Source organism: Brachycentrus maculatus, unplaced genomic scaffold, assembly GCF_059751285.1.
Source record: "Brachycentrus maculatus isolate JH-2025_06_01 unplaced genomic scaffold, ASM5975128v1 h1tg000185l, whole genome shotgun sequence".
NCBI classification, from domain to species: domain Eukaryota; kingdom Metazoa; phylum Arthropoda; class Insecta; order Trichoptera; family Brachycentridae; genus Brachycentrus; species Brachycentrus maculatus.
Genome location: NW_028280936.1, coordinates 247,006 through 270,740, shown reverse-complemented (window position 1 = coordinate 270,740; position 23,735 = coordinate 247,006). Strand labels below are relative to the sequence as shown.

General features: G+C 30.3%; 1 protein-coding gene across 1 annotated transcript in view; it reads right to left on the bottom strand.

Annotated features, from left to right (window-relative positions):
* Positions 1 to 20,354, bottom strand: part of LOC148307899 (neural cell adhesion molecule 2-like) — a 151,345-nt gene extending 130,991 nt beyond the window's left edge. Inside the window, exons 1-2 of the mRNA XM_088262593.1 lie at positions 20,172 to 20,354; positions 9,810 to 9,939 (exon numbers count right to left, since the gene is read on the bottom strand). Of these exons, the coding sequence (XP_088118719.1) occupies positions 9,810 to 9,939; positions 20,172 to 20,277 (236 nt within the window). The 5' untranslated portion in view covers positions 20,278 to 20,354. The remainder of the gene's footprint in view (positions 1 to 9,809; positions 9,940 to 20,171) is intronic.
* Between the last annotated feature and the right edge of the window lie 3,381 nt (positions 20,355 to 23,735).

The window sequence follows — 23,735 nt, the reverse complement described above, 5'->3', positions numbered from 1 at the left end:
AGTACAATGTTTGGAAATTGGATCATAAATATAGAACTTGAATAGTGTGGTTGTCAATCATGGGTAGAATTGGTGAATACACGTGTGTTAAGTTATCACTTTAGCCAGCCTCTGACGGTCGTAAGCCCCGTAAATGCCCAGACCTCCATATTCTTCTTTATCTTTGTTGAGAAGTCAAAAAAAATTCAAAGATAACTCTTATAATTGGAGATAATCCAGATTTGTTCACAAGTATTTGGACAGACACAAAATGTTGCAGGAAATTTGTATCTCATTCGGTTCTCTTGCATTTCTCGCCAGTGTGTGTAGGCCTGATAAGGGGTAGTTGGACAGGGGATGGTAGGGGTGGATGGTGGGTAGGGGGGGGGGTTGGCCGGCTTCCAACGGCGGCAGCTGCAACCCTCGACCGGCCGACCTGAACTAGGGGGCAATGGTTACTTTCCATAAAACATTGCAAGAATTAGACCACCTTATACGGGCCATACATAATACATCAGTTTATGTACATGCTCGTAAAATAATGTGATACAAAATTATGCAAATTTACATTTACAAATAATTTGTATAAACTCGATATTATTAATATTTAAAGCAAGGGTGGCCAACCCGCGGAGCATATCACACATTTTTTTCCCTTTCGTGTACACAAAACCACCAAAATAACATTCCATCGTGCGTAGTTCGTATCATATCCCATATATAGGAGTATTTCCGGTAGACATTAAAATCTCGGTGAGTGGTTATATACTAATATTGTTAACATTTTCGTTAAAAAATTCATAAGTTAATAATTTGTCGTAATTTTTTGATTTTTAATTATTGTTTTGCAGTTGTATTAGAATATATCTACTATTGAAATAGCCCAGCTATTAGGAATTCTTGGTTCTTAATTCGATTCACCAGTCTGTTATAAACCAATACTCATTTTCAAATCAGGGGAATTGAAAATTGGTTATAAATGGTCTACTTACTAAGTAACTTAAGGTAGGAAGAGAGAATTGCTACAGCTATCTGTCTTTGTCAACAAGCTGCGCTTCTTCCACATTCATACATCTCGTCATATATACCTGCCACTTTTTCCCTGACCTGACCACTTTCGAGTGTTTAAAACTCTTGTCCATACCAAGTTTTCCTCGGTGTCCCTCTGTTTAGTTACCAACCACATTCGCCTCATTTTTTTCAATTCTAGTGTAGTAGTATAATACTATTCTTAAATGGCTTATTTTAAGCAGTGACTTATTCTACTTATTCAAGCTCATAAGAGTACTGGTATACAATTTCGAGTATCAGCGAGTGTTTTTGCATAGAATTTTTACTCATGAATCACATGAAATTGTAGTTACTTTAAACATAAAGAGTAAATCCACTCACGGGTAGGAATAGGCTATGAAACTTAAAATGTTGAAGCCTGAGTAGGGTCATGATACGCGGGGTTGCATAAGCCGTAGCTAGATTTCAGAGTAACTTGGACGTTAGTTAATTCGAAAAAAAAAAACGAGTAACGCAACCTTTCATTCCTTTCTTCTTTTTAAAAGTTATTTCCTTCTGTTTTTCCTCTGATTTTTACCATATTTCTAGTAGCAGTATGTTCTTCAAATTGAAGTTCTCCTTTAGTTGTTTCATCTTTATTTAATTAAATTTATTCTACTCCTAGACCCAAGGAAATTAATAGTAAGAAGTTGAATCTATTTATTTCACGATAAAGTTATCACTGAGTTACCGATTGTATGCGGTGCCCTATGCACCGTTGGGTACCGATAGTCAGTATAAAAGAAGTAATTGGAGGTAAGTATAATGATTTAGAAAATTGTAAAACGAAGAAGAAGAAAAATCTTATTAAATGCGAAAATTGTAAAGTTTCAAAATTTATTTTTTGTCTTACTGCTTGATTTTGCCGTAAATAAGTTTCGAGTACATTATTATTAGAGCAGTCTGTTGTCGCGAGTTTGGTACGTATATCACTTGAATATTACTTAAATACTTATGCAGGCCCTGAACGGAAGGAAGTTCGGTGTAGCCGAGCATTCTGGTATTAATATGTACGTACAAAAGGAGCGCCGGGGACACTACTAAAGTTTTGTTCAAACTTTCCAAATATACGACAAAATACTTCTGAATCCTAAATACGGATAAAAGAATAGAAGGCGCAAAGTTTCCTTGGCTATTATTGATGGCTGGAACGTGGGTATCCATAAGTTTTAGAGTAGTGTAAAATGACTTTTATTTTATTTTGAATAAATTAAATCGCATAATTCAAACCAACGAATATTTCCACATTCTCATTTTTTTTCAAACCATTATCCGCATCTCAATGGTGCATAGGGCACTGCATTATATAAACACAGTGTTATCTTGATCATTAACACACGAAGGAAAGGTGATCAGCCCTTCGCTTTAGGTACCAGTCCATGGTAATATTAAATTATTATTTGAGTGAAAAAATCATTTATATTTATTTGACCCCCCTGGGAATCGAACCCGGGACCTCCAGAACGGTAGCCGAGCGTGCTGACCCTTACACTACGGAGCCGGACGACTCATTTTAGGGAGTTTCAAAACCAAATAATCATTCTTTTTTTTCATGATCCTTATCCACTCCCTATTTGGAGTTCACAAACTACCTCCAGCTCTTCTGTCAGCTGCCAGCTCCCTTGAATCCTCCCGAGTCAGATCCGAGTCCCGAAGTTCAAACGAGAACTGGAGACAAATTGTCAGGCGAGAGCGTTCTGTTCGGTGGGAAATTGAGGTCTTGTATATAGAAGAGGCAAGCTTGATTAAGGTTCTCGGGAGGCATGTGAAGTACATGGCTTCAATCAACTCAATCGCGTTTTCTTGACGACAGTTATGATCATGGATTGCTGCGTCCTGCGCTGTATTTCTTCATTTCTCACGAAGGCAAACTATCAGATCATCTTCTTCTTTTTGTGCTTGTGCCCTGTCAGGTCCTTCCAACGTTGGAGATCACTGTGGCAAAGGATCCGGGGTCCTGCGCTGTCCGAAACATGGAGTTGGAATATGTATGTGTGTGTTATGTTGCCCAAATAATTAATATTATATATTTTTTGGAATTAAACATTACAAAATATTGAAATAATTAAGTATTCACAAAGATTGATCAAGAACTGAATAATTTTGATAAAGGCTCTAACATTTTAATTAAACTTATTGTACTGTTATAATAAGCAAGTATTCCTTAACTCGTGGGTCGCATTCAAGTACTGGTGTTTATGTTTATGCCTTTAAAAATATAATTAAGAAAATGAAGTTTTTCATTAAAATACAGTCTATGTAGTTTTAGTGAAATGTAGACCAGACGTAACAACTAAACACTAAAGTTCTGAAGAGATTCCGCCTTCCAGAAATCAACAAATTGGTATAAAATTATCATAATTTAATTTAGAGTTTAAATATTATGAGCGTTCTCTTTACTCTTATCAGTATTCATTCTCGAGACCGGAGCAAGAAGCGGCAATGAAGATTTTACCTTCCATGATAAATGTTCCCGTCGTGTTTTGAGTTTCAACACAACTTAAACCAACATTTTAGTTGAAGTTGGCGGATATCTTTGCATATTTTATATTAAAGGGATGTGCTACAGGCTAAAGGATACAAAACATTGAGTAGCTAGCGAAATACTTAGGTTGAAATGTTGAGAAAACATTTTATTAAACTTAGAACAAATATTTGATAAGTACCATTAACTCACCTAGCCGTAAACGGGTGTATTATAATTTAATATAATACAAAATTATATATTTTTTTCATTTCAATGATAATGAAAAGTGAAAAGCATAGTTAAGATTCCCCTCATGTTTTTTTTCAAGTAAAACCCTCAGTCCTTTGTCGGATTGAAAAACGAATAACATGTCTGAAAACACAATTTTTTGCAAAAATAATTAAAAAAAGAATGAAATCGGTACCGTTCATGCTTAATTATTTTTTTAAAAACCGAAACACTAATTAACTTTAACTTTGAAAAATAATCGAATTTCTTTTTTTCAACAATATTATTGACTTACAACATATATTCGGCTGTATCATTTTATAAAAAAATCATAATAAATTGGAATGCAATATATGAAGACAAATACTTCACATATTTTTTTATATAAATATGAGTCTCGAATACATTGAAGGTATTTGGTAAAATTCTTTCACAAACAAATTGCATAGTATGATGTATATTGAAAAAAATATGTAATTTATATTTGAAGCACTAACATTATGATTTTACATTTTATAATTAAATAAAATCTAACTTTGTTTTAAATTCACCTTAAATATTTTATTATAACCAAGTTATAATGTCTCCAGGTTTCGAAGCTAACCACTTCTTTGTCAAGACTGATTAATATTAGTATTAATCAGTCTTGATAAAGAAGCAGTTAACTTCGAAACCGGTAGACATTATAACTAAATTATAATAAAATATATAAAGTGATTTTAAAACAAAGTTATAGTTAATTAAAAAAATACATACTTTGTATGATGATTGAATGTATCAAAATACATTTTTTTTAAACCACCAAAAAATATTAAAATATTCATTTTATTGTGCAGTTTTGTAATTAAAAGCATAAACTTATTTGCCTTTTTAAGAGGGGAAACGTTGTGGAAAAAGGAAATAATCAGCATATATATCACTCACTCCTTTTAACAACGTCCTATATAAAAAAAAATGATTTTTCAAGAGATTATTTTTAAAGTTTAAAATTTTGATAAAATGTATTAAATATATATTAGGCCACTTATAGAACTTTTTACTGTGCAACAGATCTTTTAACGTAAAACCTGAATGTTTTTTTCTCCATTTGAAAAATATTGATTATATTTAAAAAAAATAATTACACAATACCTTTTCTTCAAAATGCAAAAACAACACTTTTTGCCCTGTAGCGGATAAATATTATGTTAAAATATGCCGTTTTTGCTGAAATATAGTTCATTTTATTGGCATTCCGAAAACACCACTGAAAATTTACGATTTTTGATATATGACGTTGTTGAAAGTAGTGAAAGATTTGTCACATATAAGCAAAAACTGGGTATATACATGAAAATATAATCGTAAAAAGAAAAAGCTTACTGGAATTTGTGTAATGTGCGGAAAAATGGGACGTCCTATTGACGATAATCATAAAAGGACCGTAGAAAATCGAAATAGTGATAGACCTGAATGCTTTACGTTATTATATAGATATCTTCGTATGAACAAAAACTCATAAATTTATGAAAATATTTAATAAAAACTTTTTTTATTGAATATTGAAAGATAGTAACTTTCCAAAAAAAAATTTTTTTCTCGCCAATAGATGTCTCTAGTGAAATTCTAGTGATTCAAGAACAAGGTTTCCTAATTGGTTCATATATATAGAACTTCCAAGAATTTGATTAGTATGGTTGTCAATAACGGGTATAATTGGTGAATGTTACATGTGTGTAAAGTGATCACTTAAACCAGCCTATGACGGTTGTGTGCCCCGTAAATGCCCAGACTTCCATATTCTTCTTCATCTTTGATGAGATGTTAAAAAATATTATGAAAAATAACTCATATAATTGGAGATAATCCAGATTTGTGAACAAGTATTTGGACACAATCAAAATGTTGTTCCTAAATTATTTTTAATCTGCAATTCAGAGAAACAACTTCACTGTTTTTTTTTCTTCATAAATATTATAATTTTTGTGCATAATTTGTATCTTTATGTTTATAATCAGTATCTCGCAAGAATAAAATATGAAATAAATAAAATGAAATTGCAATAATTAAAAAAAAGTCTTTTATTCTGATTAAGTTAATTTCCCAATAAAATGTATAATTCATTTATGGTAGGTTCTTGCAACTAAATATATTTTTTTAACATTCCCGTTTTGATAAAATTATCTCGGAACTATCCCCCGTAGCGGTGTTCTGAGATTATAAACATATATTTTTTATATCTCTTTGTTCATCTTTAACATCGTATGTTTGAAAAGACTATTGAGATAAATAAAAAGATAAATTATTCATGTTTATAAAAAGGTAAGGTACAATAAATATGAACTTTAAGCACAGATAATATCTGTTATCCTTCCGCATCTATTTACAAGGTGGAGTATGATAATATAATATTGTTATATCTGGAAAGCTTTTACAGCCTCTGCTATCAAGTAACAACTCATGCGTGTCCTGCTAAGGTAGGTCTCGGTTCATTTAAAACTTAAAGTTGATAAATGAAGTCCTATGCGTAACAATAAAATTATAATAAAATAAATTATTACTCTCATTTGAATCTAATGCTTTAAAGATCTCATTTCACTCTCATAAATTAAAATTATTACACCTTGTTCCATATAAAGGCCAAATTATGAATTACCTTGAAAATTTAGAAATCCAAAAAAACCTAAATTCTAATAATAGTTTATTAAATAATATATTGTTTTAAAATTCTTCACCTTTGCTTTCCATTTTTCCTTTGTTTTCAAACTCCACCCCTTGACTAACCCCTTCCCCTTACTGTCCCCTATCCTTGTTTATAGAACAATTTTATATTTTATATTTTAGTTATTATACAGACCTGAATGATGGAAGTTTAACTTCTGAAACATGTAGTCTATAATAAAACTCAAGTGGTAAAAAACAAGTGTTTTCTTTAATCATTGTAACATGTCTTACCACAATGTTAATGCCGAAACAATAAATAAAATCTTCCGAGCTATGTTTACAGCCTAATAAATAGGAGGGAAATTTTGATATTCAGGTTGTTTTTATGTACAAAAAAATTTATTTGTAATAATTTTAAAAATATATATTTTATACGACGATATCCTGACAGAAGTTGTAATGTTGGTAATTTATCATTGTGAAAAATAGTAAAATTTATTTTGAGTCCCACTGTACGACCTTGCTCTTGTTGTGAGATTTTTCCGTGGGGTTGAGTAGTTGAGATGGAACGGAACTCGGAAGTGGAAATGAAATTCATTACAACACGAGATTCTCGTCGCTAAGTTGTCATTTGATACGAATTCTCGCTTATTATTTAGATTTGAGTGAGTCAGATATTTCTTAATATGTGCTCGCTCGAATTTGAAGAACAATTTCTAAGGAATTTATATGGATTCCAAAAGAATCTTGTAAACGCTTGTCTAGGTTCCATCATCATTAAAAACATGCCGTATTAAATTTGTAATCATTGTTATTTTATAATTGTGATGTTAATAACAAGAATTATAATAAAATGAGTATTTATTCTTTGTATTGCGTGGTTTTTCGACAAGCCTCAGAAAAAGAAAATAAATGTTGGAAAAAAAATTTGAGACATAATATTTAAGCTGTTTTGTTGTTTTAAGGTATGAGTCAAAATCCGTAATTCTTATGGTACTCCTTAGTTAACTTCGTGAAAAAGCACTTTGTTTAAGATACATTAAGTTTGTAGATAGATAAATACATTGCTTGTTATTTTATTGCTTGTTTTAATTGACGAAAACAAGATAAATAAATTATGATTATGCTTAAAGCATCCCATCAAATATCTTGAGATAATATCCATTGAGCAAATTAAATACTCTGAAATATTTCCCTTCATTTCAGGGCTGAGATTTAACAAGGAGGTTAATACTTTACCATATATACGTAATATAATGAAAAGTAATAATACACAGTATTATTTTTTGACATCTCATCAAAGATGAAGAAGAATATGGAAGTCTGGGCATTTACGGGGCTTACGACCGTCATAGGCTGGTTTAAGTGATCACTTTACACACGTGTAACATTCACCAATTCTACCCATTATTGACAACCACACTACTCAAATTCTTGGAAGTTCTATATATATGAACCAATTTAGAAACCTTGTTCATGAATCACTAGAACTTCACTAGAGATATCTATTGGTGAGATGTAAAGAAGCTTTTTATTAAGCAGAAACTCTTATATTAGTATGTGAGATCCGAATCCTGGATTTTAATCACACACATGAAATAATATGAAAATAACTACTGTAATTGGAGATAATTCAGATTTTGTGAACAAGTATTTGGACACACCCAAAATGTTGAATATACAGTATTTGTAAATATACTCAGACGACATTTTAATACAGTTTGTCGATTAGATGCATGTAGTCAGACAGTTAAAATCAATACCAAATAATAATATTCTTTTTTTGTACATTAAAAGCATTGTTAACATTATGGTTTGGTAATATAATACTGTATTATTGTATCAGTATTGTTGTATTAATAAATATTTAAAAGTAATTTTGTTGATAAATATATTGTAAAAATTTGATTGTTTAGTGAAATATTTATCAAACATGAGTTTTGGTTCGTAATTATTATTTTATCATAAAACTCTCCTCATCATTCATCGTTCACTTTGTGTAATACCACTATAATAAACACTCCTTCGTGATTGCCGGTTTTGGAATAATCATTCCATCATCAGTCTACATTTGACCTGATAAACCAGTAGTCACGAAGTAGTGTTTATTAAATTGGTATTACGCAAAGTGAACGAGGAATGATAATGACAGCATTAATAATATTCTTCTTACTGAATACAAATAAAGTTATCTTCACTTAGTGGTTATATTAACTTCCGCATGGAATTCCAGCCCAGGTAAGATTCGAAATCTTTCGGCTTCCGCTTGGACCCACACGTGCAATAAATATTTCAATTTGAATCTTATATCGGTGTTTGAGTGTCGCGCGAGCAAAGATAAAAGTCATTATTCATGCTTTCAAAGTCTCTTTCACTGTCTGCGGGGCATGTAAGGTAATACTAAATGAAATGCAATGCAATGCAAAGTAGTTTCTTGGAAATAAAGGATAATAATGTTGTTTGTAAGCTGAAAGCTAAACTCTTGGTACGGTAAGGTTTTCATCTTTGTTAATAAAGAATTCAAAGAAGTAGGAAGTATTATTAACATATTTTTATTGTTCACGTATAGCAAATGAATTCTAGTTTTATGTAGAAGATAGTGTGATTTCTAAGATAATTATTTTAGGTTTTCATATATTTTGTTTGATTACAAAATGTTATTCAATTTATTATTGTAATTTTTACTTTCGTCTACAGCCACCTTAAATAGACTAAGTGCTGCAGTGGAATGTAAATTGTCGATTATTTCACTACATTGATAGAAGAGGAAATAATTCTATGTCTTGTGTTGGGTTAAGATAATAATTTCCCTAACTTTGTAACCTAATAGACCACTTGTCATTTTTTTATAATCCGTAGACCCTCTATGCCTTATATTGAATTTTCCTTAATTTATTGACTACAAATGTATTTTGAGAGTTGCCGCACTGTTGTTTATTGATGAATCATACAAATCCGTGTCGCGTTTTTGCTACAAGTCGGAAAACTGTCATACGCTGGATAATGTAGCGTTGCCATTAAAAAAACTTTATTTTGAACGTAGCACAACGTAAAGCAGAAAAGTACTTATCTTAAGTATTTTCCATGTCAATTTTAAGTATTTAAAAAGATTATGTAATGATAATTTGCGTGCGGTATAATAAGACATTTACAGGGTGCCTAAATATTGAAGATTATTTGCCAAAATGGCATCCTCTCATTTGAACCCCATTTTATATCTAGTAGGAAAAGCCCCATTTCCGTTTTTCGCTGACATAAACCTCATTGAAGCAAACATAAACCTATTATAGGTCTATATAAAGCTCTCTGAAAAGCAATAGTTTAGATTATTTAACATTAGTTTACCATATGCTACTTTCAAAATATAGGTTCAAGGCGTTCAGGAATAATTTAATCACTTAAGTAGGAACATGAATTGATTTTAAAAAAAAAGTAATCGTACCTGTATAATGGGATTCCAGCGTCATCCCTGAACCAGAAAACCATGTGGACTTTGTCATGGTCCACTGAAGTGACGTCACACGGAAGCTCCGCTATTCTTCCTTCCACCGCTTGAATATCAAACGTTTTCACTGGAAAGAAAAATTCAAGTTTAGTTTAACAGCATCGAAGAAATTTCTTTTCGTTAAAAATGTGTTTTATTGCAGAAGATCAAATGAAAGGCAAATGGTGACTGATTCACTTTGCAAATTTTTGGTTGTTGTTGTTGGTAGTATCACGATACCTCCAATAATTAAATAAGAATCATTGATAAATCATCCGCTATATTATGAAACAACAATTTAACTTTTCCCACTTTTATTTTATTTGACCAGTTTTTCAGACCAGGTTTTCATGAATAATAAAATATGTGATATATAAAATGCAATTCCATTAAGAAATATCAAAATAAAACTTAAAAAGTTATCTTTCGAATTAAATAATGTATTATTAATTAAATGAATCTCTTCATGTTCAGATTATTAAAAAATAGTTATCTTTATAAGTTATTTCTTTAAACTTTTTCAAACGGTGCATAGGGCACTGCATCATGTCAACGTAATGTTGCAGTGATCTTTAATTATATAAAGGCAGGATGATTAGTCTTGCGCCACAGGTATCAATTCCGGGTGAAATTAAGTAAATATGTGTCGGGTTGTGGTCCCGTGGTTAGTGTCGCGGACTCTTAAGTCAGAGTATCTCGGTTCGAACCCACTCTACCACAATTTGATACCTATTTCTAATAATGAGCTGCTTAAGCTCACAGAATAAGCATGAAATTGAAATATTTGTGTAAATAATAAAAACACAAATTTATATTTTTATTAAATAAAATGTATTGTAGTGGAAAAACATATCAGTTTATTTTGGTCCCCTAGAAAACGAACCTGGGACCTAACTATTACACTATCTATGATGGCAAAATTTTGAAACAAATGATAAATAAGTTTGAAATTATATTATCATGTAAACAATTTGGTTCCGCAAAACAAGAATATTTTTTTTCTTGTAAAATGAACTCGTATTTTAAATGTACTTTTGATTTTGTGGCATGATATGTTTACAATATTATTAATAAAATAAACTCATTTATGTAATTTTGATTTAAAAAAATCATGATGTTAAAAAACAGTATTATAAGAATACAAACCAAATATTGTTGTTAAAATACTTTCTTACCAAGATAAAAATCTACTAAAAGTTTATATAAATGTCGCTTATTAAACATTTGCTTGGGAGATCTTTTATTACGAATCATACTAATTATACAAAAAAAAAAATATTTTACCGGAGGCAGTTTTAATTTGATAAGTAAAAGAAATATTAATTATTATTATTGAAATGAGAAAACGTGAATAAGCGTACACCGAAGTTATTATAAGGATATTAAGACGGCAGTTACAAGAACGGTCTGCGAACGGAGAAAAGGCTCAAGATAAAAATGACTACCATAAGCTGAAAAGCGTTTTTACAGGACACGACGTCGAGAGCGTTATCTTCCTTTATAGAGATTTTCTTCAGTAGTATCAAGGCTTAAAGACTGGCAACTTACTGAACAAATCTTCGAGAAGGGTACAAATTCAGACCCGGAGCAAAAAAGTTTGAGAAATATCAATTGTGCCGAAAACATTACGGTCAAAATTTTAATTATAAAAAATCAAGGGATTTATTTGATGCACACAAAATTCACATTCAAATTCAAATATATGAAATACTAGAATGGTATTTTTCAATGCAATTTATTATGTAAATTATTCAATAAAACCTTTTATTTGGTTGTTCACTTCTCTTACATTTTCAACATTTAGCTCCTTTACTTGAATGTTAGTAAATTCGTTTGAAAAGTCTTATTTTTCTTAGCGTTTTCCGCGCTCATTGTGCATAAGGCACTGCATGTTATAGACAGTAGCATAGACATAATAGCATATAGACAGTATAGCAGTGTTATGAAGTGAAGGAAAAGTGATCAGCCGTGTGCTCCAGATACCTTTCCAGGATAATATTAAATAAATATTAGAATGGAATTTTTGTTGTTGTTGATCTTCCTAAGAATCGATCCCGGGCCTTTCAGCACGGTGGCCTAGTGCGTTAAATGCATAGCGTTTGAAATATTGTTTGATGTCTTCGATGTGTTTGGAGATGGAGATTCTTAATGGTTTTAAAACGTAAACTAGGATAATATATTTATATTATTTTGTTATTAAAAATCTTCACACCATTTTCACAATATTAAAAAACCACCTTTTTATTATGTTTTAAAATGAAATCAAATTACATTTTAAGTAATAAAAAAATGCAGTCTTAAAAAAGTTGGAAAATTTTCGAAATTTGAAATATCGAAAAATACCATTAATGCTAGTTTTTTGTTGTTGAATACGTTTTGAAATTAACGTTCAAATGACTCTGGAATATAGCTATGACTTATACAACACCACTTATTATGACTTTAACTTTACAAATTTTAAAGCCTATTTGTAAGTGTGAGTCAGTTAACTCCATATGATCTAAATGACTATAATTTAACGTAATTCTGATTGAAAAATCCTATCCAAAAACACTCCTTATCTCGTTAAAACCATGTACTTATACAATTTTTTGAGCAAATATATTTTCTAAAAACACAAAATTTGATTGAAGATAACAATCCAATTATTTGTTCGACTTCCTTTGAACATACGATCAGTAGTTGTTATCAGTGCGATCTCATTGTTGTTGGTTCGCAAGCAAAACTTGCCACCAAGATGAAAGGCAAATGAAGGCTTTTAGCGTAAAGGCTGGAAAGTGCAGTCGGCGGGGACTAGTCTTTGGTTGCCGCTATCTGGGGGCTTTATGATGTAGCCGCAAGATGTCGGAGATGAGCGCCTTTGGCGAATATTACTTAATGATGATGATCCCTCGAGAGCCGAGGGAGGGCGGCAGGGCGGGAGGGCGGTAGGGCGGGGGAGTAATCAGGGGCGTGGCCTTTGATGAGGGCAAAAATAAAAAAAGGGGGATGAATATCTAAAATGAAAATGTCAAACGTTATTTGTTGCCTTTTACAGCAAAAATAAGAAAGGAAAGCAAAAATCGTGGCCCGCCTCATGAATATCTGAAAATTAATTTCAAACGATGTTTTGCGCATTTTAGACTGATATGAAAAATGTCATTTTTAAAAATTGTATGGTTCTGAATTATAATACAGACAAGCGTTGTGATATTGGATAGTTGCTCGACTGGGAAATTGGCGTCGTGGGTTCGATTCCAACTTATTCAAAAATAGATTTGAAAATGATTACTCTTCATTAGAATTTAGTTTTCAGTTAACATTTACATTTAGAAGTATAACATTTTAATCATTTATACATATGAAAAACTTTTACATTTCGATTCGCTGTGCCTCTCCAAAAAAGAAAATGAGCTCATGTGCTTGGTGAGAGAGACAAACACTCGTTGTTTAATGTTATATAATAAATGGTATAATAGTCTGTTTTTTTTGTATATTTTTTCAAGATTTATATGTAATGGGCTTTAATTTTTTTCTTAAGAATTTAACTTTTTTCTCAAGAATATCATCTTTTTTAAAAAATTTCTTTTGGAAGTATATTGAAATATTTAATTGCCAAATATTTGAAGTTTTGTTGAAATTGCTTAATGTTGCATTTGTGAGTAGAAAAATCGTTTGAGAATCTCGAAGAAAAACTTTTTTTAATTCAAATAATTGTCACCCTTTAGTATTTGAAAAATTGCGGTTTTCTTGGAGGAATTGTATTTTATATCATTAAACAACTATTTACTTGTTTCTTTATCAGACTAGTGATGACAGACTAGGAAATGATAAAATCCGGTCACTAGTCAAATAAAAAAAATAGAAAAAAATGATGTATATTTTTTTATTATATGTATGTTTATTACTTTTTGATTGATTATAAAACAACCAATGAAGGGTCAAAAAGCCTGTGAGTGCCTAAAATTCATGTAGTCTTCAAATCAATTTAAGGATTAAGTACAATCACTGTTAATTTAGTATTTCTGAGTAAATTGCTTGCTAGTTTCATGCAGACTTCTAGTTCATCTTCTAGGTTTTTAATCAAGACGATAGATTTATTTGAGACAAGATAAATCTAAGAATTTTTTCGAATTCTTCAAACAGTGGATTATACTAACGATAGATGTATAACCGTATTAAAATTGATATATGCTTAATCTCAAGTTTAGACATTTATTGTATTACAATTACACTAATGTGTAAAGGCAACTATCCGTAACTCAAGTTGCGGCTGTTTGGTGTAACACGGCTTAAAGCATTCTTTTATCTTGCCTCTATCATATACAATCACAGATTTTGATCTATCTCTTTCCTTTATCGAGATATTTGTTATCCAAACAGCCGCAAAATTGTATTAATTTGATACACGTTTAGGCAAAAAGCATCACTGTATGTTAACTATAAATTCGTTTATCTCAAAACTACTGTTTTTTACTTGCGGCTGTTTGCCTTTTCACATTAGTACATGACTTTTCATTTTGATTTCTGTAGGTTTTTTTTAAAACTATTTAACTAACTAACCACCACTTCCCCGCAGGGTAGACAGCGAGATTTGAACGCCACACTACTCTGTGATTGAAAACATTTTTCTTCTCTTCTACATTCATGCATCTCTTCATACAAACCTGCCGATTATTCTAACACCTGGCCAGACACTTTCAAGTATTTGAAATACTTGACCATGCATAGTTTTCTTCAATTTTTCTCTGGTTCTATTCTCAACTACATTCGCCTCATAAATTTTTAATAGTTTTCGTTTATTTTGTATTGTATATTTTTCTTCAAAATAATAACAAATAAATTTCAATTTGCTTCTTAATATTTACATATGTAAAAATCATATATTGAAACTGTTTATATTATTACATGATAAGATATCGTATTGTTTTGTTCTGAAATGTCGGTGACTTTTGGCTTGTAGCTCTAAGTACATGAACTGCAAATTCTAAAGATAATATCGGACTACCAACCGACTAAAGTTCTGAGTCTGAGAGTAAAGTTGCCGAGGTACGTTTCCTTCACGTCGAACTTTTAATCGTTCTTTGATCGTATCGATCATGTAATTCTACTAAAATATCACAACGACATTAACTTTATTTTCATGAACAAAACATTAAAAATGTAAATATTATCATGAAAAATTGCTTGAAAATTGAAGACGTTTGTTTTGAAAATTCATTTAAGAGTACGAAATAATCATAACATTTTACGAAAACTGAGTATTGAAATAAAAAAAATCGTCTACAACATAATACTCATATTTGTTTAATTTTGAAAAAGGTTTTTACTAACAAATTTAAGAGATAAAAGTGGTTGGTAAATTGGTAAAGCAGAAGATAACCGAGAGAAACTTGGTATGATAAAGTATTTAAAATAAATTACTTGAATGTGGTCATATCGAAATAATCAGCGGGTGTGTATGAGGAGATGCATGAATTGCAGGAGACGAGGATTGTTTACGAAGACATAATGGTGTGGCGTTCTATTCTCTGTGCCTACCTCTGCGATAGACTCATCTTAAAGAAGCGGTTACTTAGTCAGTTTTTTTAGGTTTTCATTGATATTTCCAAAGTGATTTTTTTTGAGATGTGAATTTGGAAGTCTAGGATTTACATGAATTAATTACGACCTAACATCCCTATTCTTAGTGATCACTTTATACACTGTGATACTTTCACCAATTATCCAAACGTAAGCTAATGTAAGCATGACGTCATGTTGACGATATTTTAAAGTTTTTTTATGTATGTGAAATTTGAGACTTAATAAATGTATAGTATTACAAAGAATTACTTGGTTTCATTTATTCAATTACTTTGTTAATACGATTTTGGTTTTAAAAACACAATTTTTTAGAAATTATTATTTATCCTTAGTAGAACAAATAATCTCTTAGTGGAACAAATAAAACATTTGTGAACAAAAATAAATACACTGGAAATATTGGTATAAAACTTAATATTCTTTGCGTAAAATATACATAAGTTTGTGTAAAAACAGTTCCAGATAGTAATTTAATCATTAAAGATAGCTTGATAATTTCTAAACAAGAATGTCGTTTGTAATGGGCAATTGTGTAGAATGATCCGAACTCAACTGCCTTTATTAAGCTTCTGCGGACAAAGGTACTAAGAGCAGAATTTGTTCAATTCAGACAATTGAATTAAAAAATAGACTTCCGCATAAGTGTTGTACTTTTGGTTCCCGAAATTGTGGCTTAAGACCAACACAACAATGGACCCCGGTGGCGATAATCGTTTGGAGCTGCTTCAAGAACCGCTCAACTATTTGTTTTGGCTACGAAACAATGCAGAGTTTGCAAAGCTCTTGTCCCCAGTGTAAAGTTTAAATGTTGTGATGCAGACTCTCGCATGTTTCAGAGAGTTCTATTAATGGCTTCACTCAACAATTTGTCCCGCAAAAACCGGACAAAGTCTTTACAATTCTATTTTCTTTATTTACATAATTGTACAAATTTGTGCAGCATCTGCATACATTTTCGATCAACATAAGTATGAAGATTTAAAAGCTGATGAAATAAATAAATTTCTTTCTCAAAATTCTATAAATATATTCTAAAATATATTTTATTTTATCATAATGAAATATGTTATTTCTAATAATTTTCTTCTTCTTTTAACCCTTATCTACACCCAATGGTGCATAGAGCACTGTATCGTATTAACTCAGTGTTATCTTGATCGTTTCTTACATGAAGACAAGATGATCACTCCTGCGCTTCAGGGACCAGTCCAGAGTAATATTAAATAAATATTAGGGTGTAATAACTTCAATAACACTTATTTTCACCCGAGACCTCCAGCACCGTAGCTAATCACGAATACCATTACACACGGAGGCGGACAATAATTGCACATTCATTTTCCCTGTTTCCTGATGAAAGAGGTAACATTAAATCATTAAAAAAAAATAATAATTATACCTCATTGTAAAATGATCCTTAATTAGACTAAGCTAAAATTTACAGTTTAAAGTGGGTCAAGTTTAAGAGTATTAGGTCTAATCGAAGAAATCCTATTAAAAAAAAAAAAAAACATTACATGGAATAATCATCAAAGTCTCTAATTTTGGAGGCTTTTTTGCAGGGTGGAGAAAGTGAATATCAATCTGAAAAATACATCACAAATACCCAGGCCATTTAAAAATAATTTTTCACCAGTTTTGCATTAGAGCTTCTACTAAACTACCCCAGGCGCCTGTTTTTTATTTAATATTATTAATTAACTCGTAAATATCGTATAAGGTATAGACATTTGGATTCGAATTATAATTTCACAAATTCCCGCTACAAATACAATATTTTTGCAAAATCTAATAAATTATCAACAATTTCTGACGATACCGTTTGTAAATTTTAAAAAGTTGATTAAAAAATACTTTATTAGTAAGAGAGTGGTCGCGAATATACATTCTCATTTAATCGCACGTTATTTAATAACGTCCTATTTGTATTGTGTTTTTCTCAAACAATATTTTTCATAGATCGCCATAGAAAATTGGTTAGGAGCTGGTGGATGTTGTCATTCATCACAATATGATGAATGACTTGATACTGTAGAATTCGATCGTGGATACTTCTAACACCCATTCTTTTGCGTCGCCACTTTGGCGAAATGTCTAGTAGTCAAGTAAAGTAAATGAATCCTTATCCTAGTAATGAGTTTAAAAACTATAAACATTTATGTGTACTAGTTATACCTACACCATGACAATTGTTATCTCATAATACATTTCATTGTAAAGCTCAGATTATAACAAAAGCTAAAGCTATAAATTAAACTACGTTTAACTCAAACAATAAACTACTTTCAAACGTAAAGGATTTTCATACTAAGAATTATAATTCAAAGTACCTGAAGAGGAAAATAAATTTATTTACCCGTGGGATACTCGTAGAACCTTTGGATTGTACATGTATGAGTAATATGAACTATTTTATTTTAAAAGCCAAGAATAAGTGAGATAAAATTCTTATTAAAGTTTGGTTATAAATAATGTGAAATTTAATTGAAAACTAAAACTAATAAAATGCAATTATATGTTCACAGCAACCTACAGCTTGCTTAAATTGATGGAGTTATGTCAGATACACGTTTCTCAAAACGCTATTATAATTTAATGGTCGAAATTGATCGTGGTGAAAGTTTTGAAATTATATAAACATCATTACTGAGAGAATACCAGGATAAAAAATGTTATGACAAACCTTCATTGAATCCTAAATATCATATTGAAATACAACATTTTGCAACTGCCAAAAACAACAGTTGCGAAGGTTGAAATTTGACATTAAATGTCAGAAATATATAATTTCTAGGCTCAAAACTGTATTTATCAAAACTTACAAATAATATTAAATCTTCAAACAGAGATAATTGAATTTATCTGTCTAGTACTCATAAATAAAGAATATAAATAAAAATAATAAAAAAATAAAATAAACTGAATTGAAAAAGTTTGTTTTTTTTTAAAGATAAAATAATTTTTTATTTAGATCAGCAAGTCGAGTTAATAATGAAATGTAAACTATAAAATTGTTTTGATGAAAGAGCCGGGATGGGAATACAAGCGCATAATATTTCAGTTTAATGACAAGGAGATGACAATTTCTTAAAATTTATGAATTTTGGGTTCTTACAATGCTCAACGGTGGAAACTCTGCTTCTTATACAAAAGTTTAGGCACTTAGAACAATGGAAGTTTCAGTTAGCATTCACTTGTATTTGAAGTCTATTGTTTAAGGAAAAGTATGTATGATTACTGAAATGAACTGTAAACATTTCGAGTAATTTAATTTGGGACCCTGAATGTGAAAAGTAATTCAATTTTCTTCTTCCCTTACCCTGAAATGATTGTCTGCAAATTGAATACTGTCCTTTATTTCTTTGAAAAGCAATATAAATATGTGTGTTTTTATATTATCGAATTCCGTTCCTCTTCAGAACTTCTTAGAAAAGAAATATCTAAAAGAATCTGAACATTTTCCTGTTCATATTTTTATGAGAATATAGCATATAAAATCTTTGTAAAATTAGACGTAGAACATGTTTCAATATTATGTAAAATGCACAGAGCCAATCTGCGAGAATTTATCTTTTGATGTTCTCATTATACCTAAATATAAGTTTCGCTGGCAAAATAATTCTTTCCTTCATACATTTTAAATATGAAAACCTCGAAGGTGAAATAAAATATTGTCTCTGATGAGAAATCATGTATCAAGTCACAGGTGTTGGAGGATTTTCGTTAAAAAGGAATTCTGGAAAAACCGTTTTTCCTTTACGAAATCTCAATTTTCCGGTGAACAGGTGTGGGTTAGCGTTCAAAGAACCTCCCTTTGTTTAGATCCATTTTATAAGTGTTAATAATGAATTCACCATTTATATTTTGTATTAACATGCCTTCTCAGGAGAACTCAATACCCTTAAGGAGAAAATTACAGGGTAACTCTAATTAACTGAAAACTGGAAATGTAAAACATTTATTTATAATTAATATAATGTTTGAATAATTTCAAGAAATGTTTGATGAACCGTAAAATAATATGTTATCTTCCCGCCTAACCTATTTCCATATAAGAGTCGAGGAATATATTCACATATTACATATACAATGTAAGAAAGTTTAAAAAAATGGGAGGTAATATTACATACACAATGTAAGAAAGTTTAAAAAAATGGGAAAGTTAAAAAAATGGGAGGTACCATTCATTTAATATTTAGGGTTAATTCGTCAAAATGTATTTTAAAACAGGAAGGGCATGTTTCAATAATTTCAATCCAACTATTTAATTGACGATAATATTATTGATGTTTGGCTTTCTAATACCTGAATTTATCTAATAGGGATTTACTTAAAACCGAACTTCAAAAGAATATACAAGAATAATAATGTCTAACAGAAAAAAATAGTTTGGCAAAGAAAGAATAATGATATAAAAAAAACATTAAAAAAAACGTAATTTTTATAAGAACAAAAGTTAGTGCGAAGCCCCTAAAAAACTCATGAAAAAAATCATTGAAAATCAATTCATAAATATTTTTCACGATTTATGAGCTTTGTTAAAAAAGCTATTTTTTCATGGTTTTGAGTCCCTCATAAATAAATTTCACTTTTGTAGCGGGTAGTCTACGATACACATTAATATTTTTTCTTGTAAAACGTGATGTAAACCAGAGAGGAAATAATGAATATTTGATTTGTACGGGGCCACGAGGGGTTGAGGTTTGGTGTGGAAGGAGAAAGGTCAAAGAGTGCGTGCAGAACCACGTGTCTTACCTTGTTTGTCCAGTAACGTGCAGCAGATCGGAATGCTGAGGTGACAGGAGACCGCTATAATCCAGGTAATAAACGCCGCACCGAAATGTTTGTTGGTTTTCTTCATGGTCCTCAGTATTATGGTGCCCTTGATTCACAATCACTGAACGGTGTGTCACACATCCTTTGAACAATTTCACATAACGTTACCACTTTATTTACAACACCAAAATTAATTTATCAGATTTTTATTAAAACTTCAAGTTTGTGTTTTGAATTATTCATTTCGCAAAAGAATGAACGGGCCGTGAAATTTACTCTGAAATTGTAACATTTTGTTTTATGATAAAATTTTCTCGATGATAATTTGTTTTGAAAAGCTTACAATTTAATAGAAAATATTGACCTTGGAAGTTGGTAAATTCACCCTTGTTATATTAATACTAATTACAAAGTTTTATTATTACGACTTCATAATTTATACACCATATTATATTATAATTTACTAACAGGGTATATTGTATAAAATATATACGTCATATGAACCTTAGAGGCCAGTATTCACTTCACTTTAAGGTTCGGAATAAATAAACAAAGAAGATAAAAGCAATATTTTTCGTAAACAAAATATATTTTGTTGCTTATGTTGATAGCGTCCTGAAGCAACATTTTTTAACATTACTTGAAAACAAATATGTTATGATTTCATCCATTAATCATTTACATATTTTAGGAAACGTAGACTAAACGTTATTATTATTATTATTATTCATTATTTACATGAATATAATATAAAAATTATTATATAAAGGTATTTTTTATAGATAGAGAGTGGACGCTAGATGATGGTATATATGTTACATTAAAATACCACATTTCTGCTTTAAATATTGCTTTAAGAGGTTATAACGATCAATTTTGATGGATATTGACAGATAAAAAAAAATGTAGTGGAATAAAAGTATGAAAATTGTCTTCAGCTATGTATTAGTTAAAAATAAATCGATGATAAAAATACCCCAAACCGGAAAAAAAATATTTCATTACATATATATACTTATAAAACAGAATACGTGGGATCGTTCATTAAGAATAATCAAACTTTAAAAAAAACAACAATTCATGTTACAGAAGGCAAAATGCCATTATGTATAAAAGAAAATACCAAACGGCTACGTTCGGTACCGCCAAGAATATTTCAACGACGATGTCACCATCTACTACAAACTTTATCACCACATTTCCAATTTTCACGTCCGCTTTAAAAAATCAACTTAACGATAGAAAAAGTTTTTTTGCGCTTTCTGTCTATTAAAATATCCCACTTTATTTTCGTGTTTTACCTTTATTTTTAAGCCAATATGAAATTTTAGAGTGTTCTAATTTTGTGATTTAAGAAAAAATCATTTGTGAGATTTCTCTGAACTGAATATGAGTAAAAAAGCAATTTAATAAGATATGAAATATCGTTTTAAAAAAAAGTATTTATCAAACCATAACACGTACTTCTTTACTTCGAAAATTCAACCAAAAATATGGGCGCGTCTTAAAGTTCGATCAGAGGAAACTCCAAAAAAATTAATAAAATATTCATACAAAATAAGACAGGAATCCCCACGGGAAGGTCAATTTTAGCTAGTACCTTTAGTAGCATTTGTGATTTCGTACGGTTAAATAAAGTATTTTCATATTTTTTAATTCATTCTTGAATTGTTACAGCCCTAAAAATTTTCAGGACACGTTTTATGGTTCGATGCTTCTTATCATTTGAAAAATACAGTAGTGAAATAAAACGAATTTTAATTAACAATATATAAAAGTAAGAGACGAAGGTAAGATACGCAGTTGACATGTGTATAGTGAAGAGCGGTACATATTAAGGTTTATAAATATATATTTTTAAACATGTTTCCACCATCTTTTGTGATAGTCATACATATATTAATTTAAAATGAACCCTTACCCTTTCAACAGATAAAGAGGTAATTTAAAATCGAATAACAGATGCAAGCTGAAAGGATGCTTTTATATTTCCCTTAGCTAAAAACAAACCCTCTCCGAAACAAAGCAAATATTTTCTCAGCCTTTGCTCGACGAGATAGCAATCTATGTGAGATTAACTGAAAAGTTCCGGGCGTGAAAAGCGATATTATCGCTACACTGAGGCAATGTTTACCTTCTCATAGGCTGTAGAGCTATGCCCGCTTTACTTTGCTAATGCTTTGAAAGAAGCTGACATCCCGGGAGCGCTGCTACAGCGAGGAATAGGGGACACTTGGAGATGGTTTATTGGCGCGGTGATAGCGTAATGGCTTTAGATCTTTCGATATTCGTAATTTTAATGTAAAGTGGATTCTCTTGTTTTTATACGGTAAGTGAATCCAGAAATATTGATGGATCAAGTGACAATTCCAAATTTTGACTGAAAATACAAAATTATATTCCAATGTAATAATATGTAAAAGAATAAAAATGTACCAGAAAACCGATATTAGCTGATGTAATATTTCATACAACAAGCTTTTTCAATTATCGAATTTTAAGTAAAAGTTTTAATATTGACAAAACCACTTTCTTGGTTTGGCATATAACTAAATAATAATTAAAAAAATTAAACATTTGTATAATACAACTTAATGACTATTTTTTTCACATAAGATTTGTTCAAAAAACAACAGTTGTTTTCGAAACTAGACGTGTTTAATGAAATAAAGCTCAATAAGTGGTTTAAATAAGTGTTTAATTTAAAAATAATTAACATGTTAATCCACAAAGTAAATGCCGAATCAATAAATAACTAAATAATCAAGAGATAAATTACTTTTGGTACAATATAATATTCAAGAAGCGTCTGAAACATTACTATCTATCCTTAGAACCCTGGCTGTCTATCATGTTATCCTTTCTTTATATCCTCTCCCTCTTCCCCCTAAAAACTTTATATATGCTTCCTTGATTTTATCGATTTGGAGTATAGTCGATATCCAATATTGTAATTGTACAATCACGAATACAGTATCTCTTGATAATTAGTATTTATTTTCTTCTCATTTACGTATACAAGAAGTGTCTATCATCTAATTTTTAACAGCTTTAAAAGTTACAAGCCGTATCCACTATTACATGTCCGTTTTTTCAGTACATTAAATATTTTTTTGTTTTTCACGGTAAGTAATTTTTCATAAGCATATTAAGTTGATAAAATTAACTTGTCATATTAAAGCTAAAATAGAAAATAAAACCGTTTTCCTAACTTTAAATCCATTTTAAACTTTAAAAGTTAATAATTGAAAAGATGGAAAATTACTTTTTCACTGGCTTGAATTGAATTGATTTGAACATAATCGAATCGTGTAGTGATCATTCATTTTTATGTTGGCTTTGAAATTTTTAGACGAAACTCCGACTCAAATACACACTTTTCAAAATACACGTAAACACTTTGGATAATGGATAAAAAAATATTCATTGCTGTATCAGCAAACAAATAAAATAAAGTCAAAGAAGTAAACAAACAAGAACGAGAGGTGCTTTTAAAAAAAATAATAACACAAGTTTATCGAAATAACAGAATTGATTCAACAC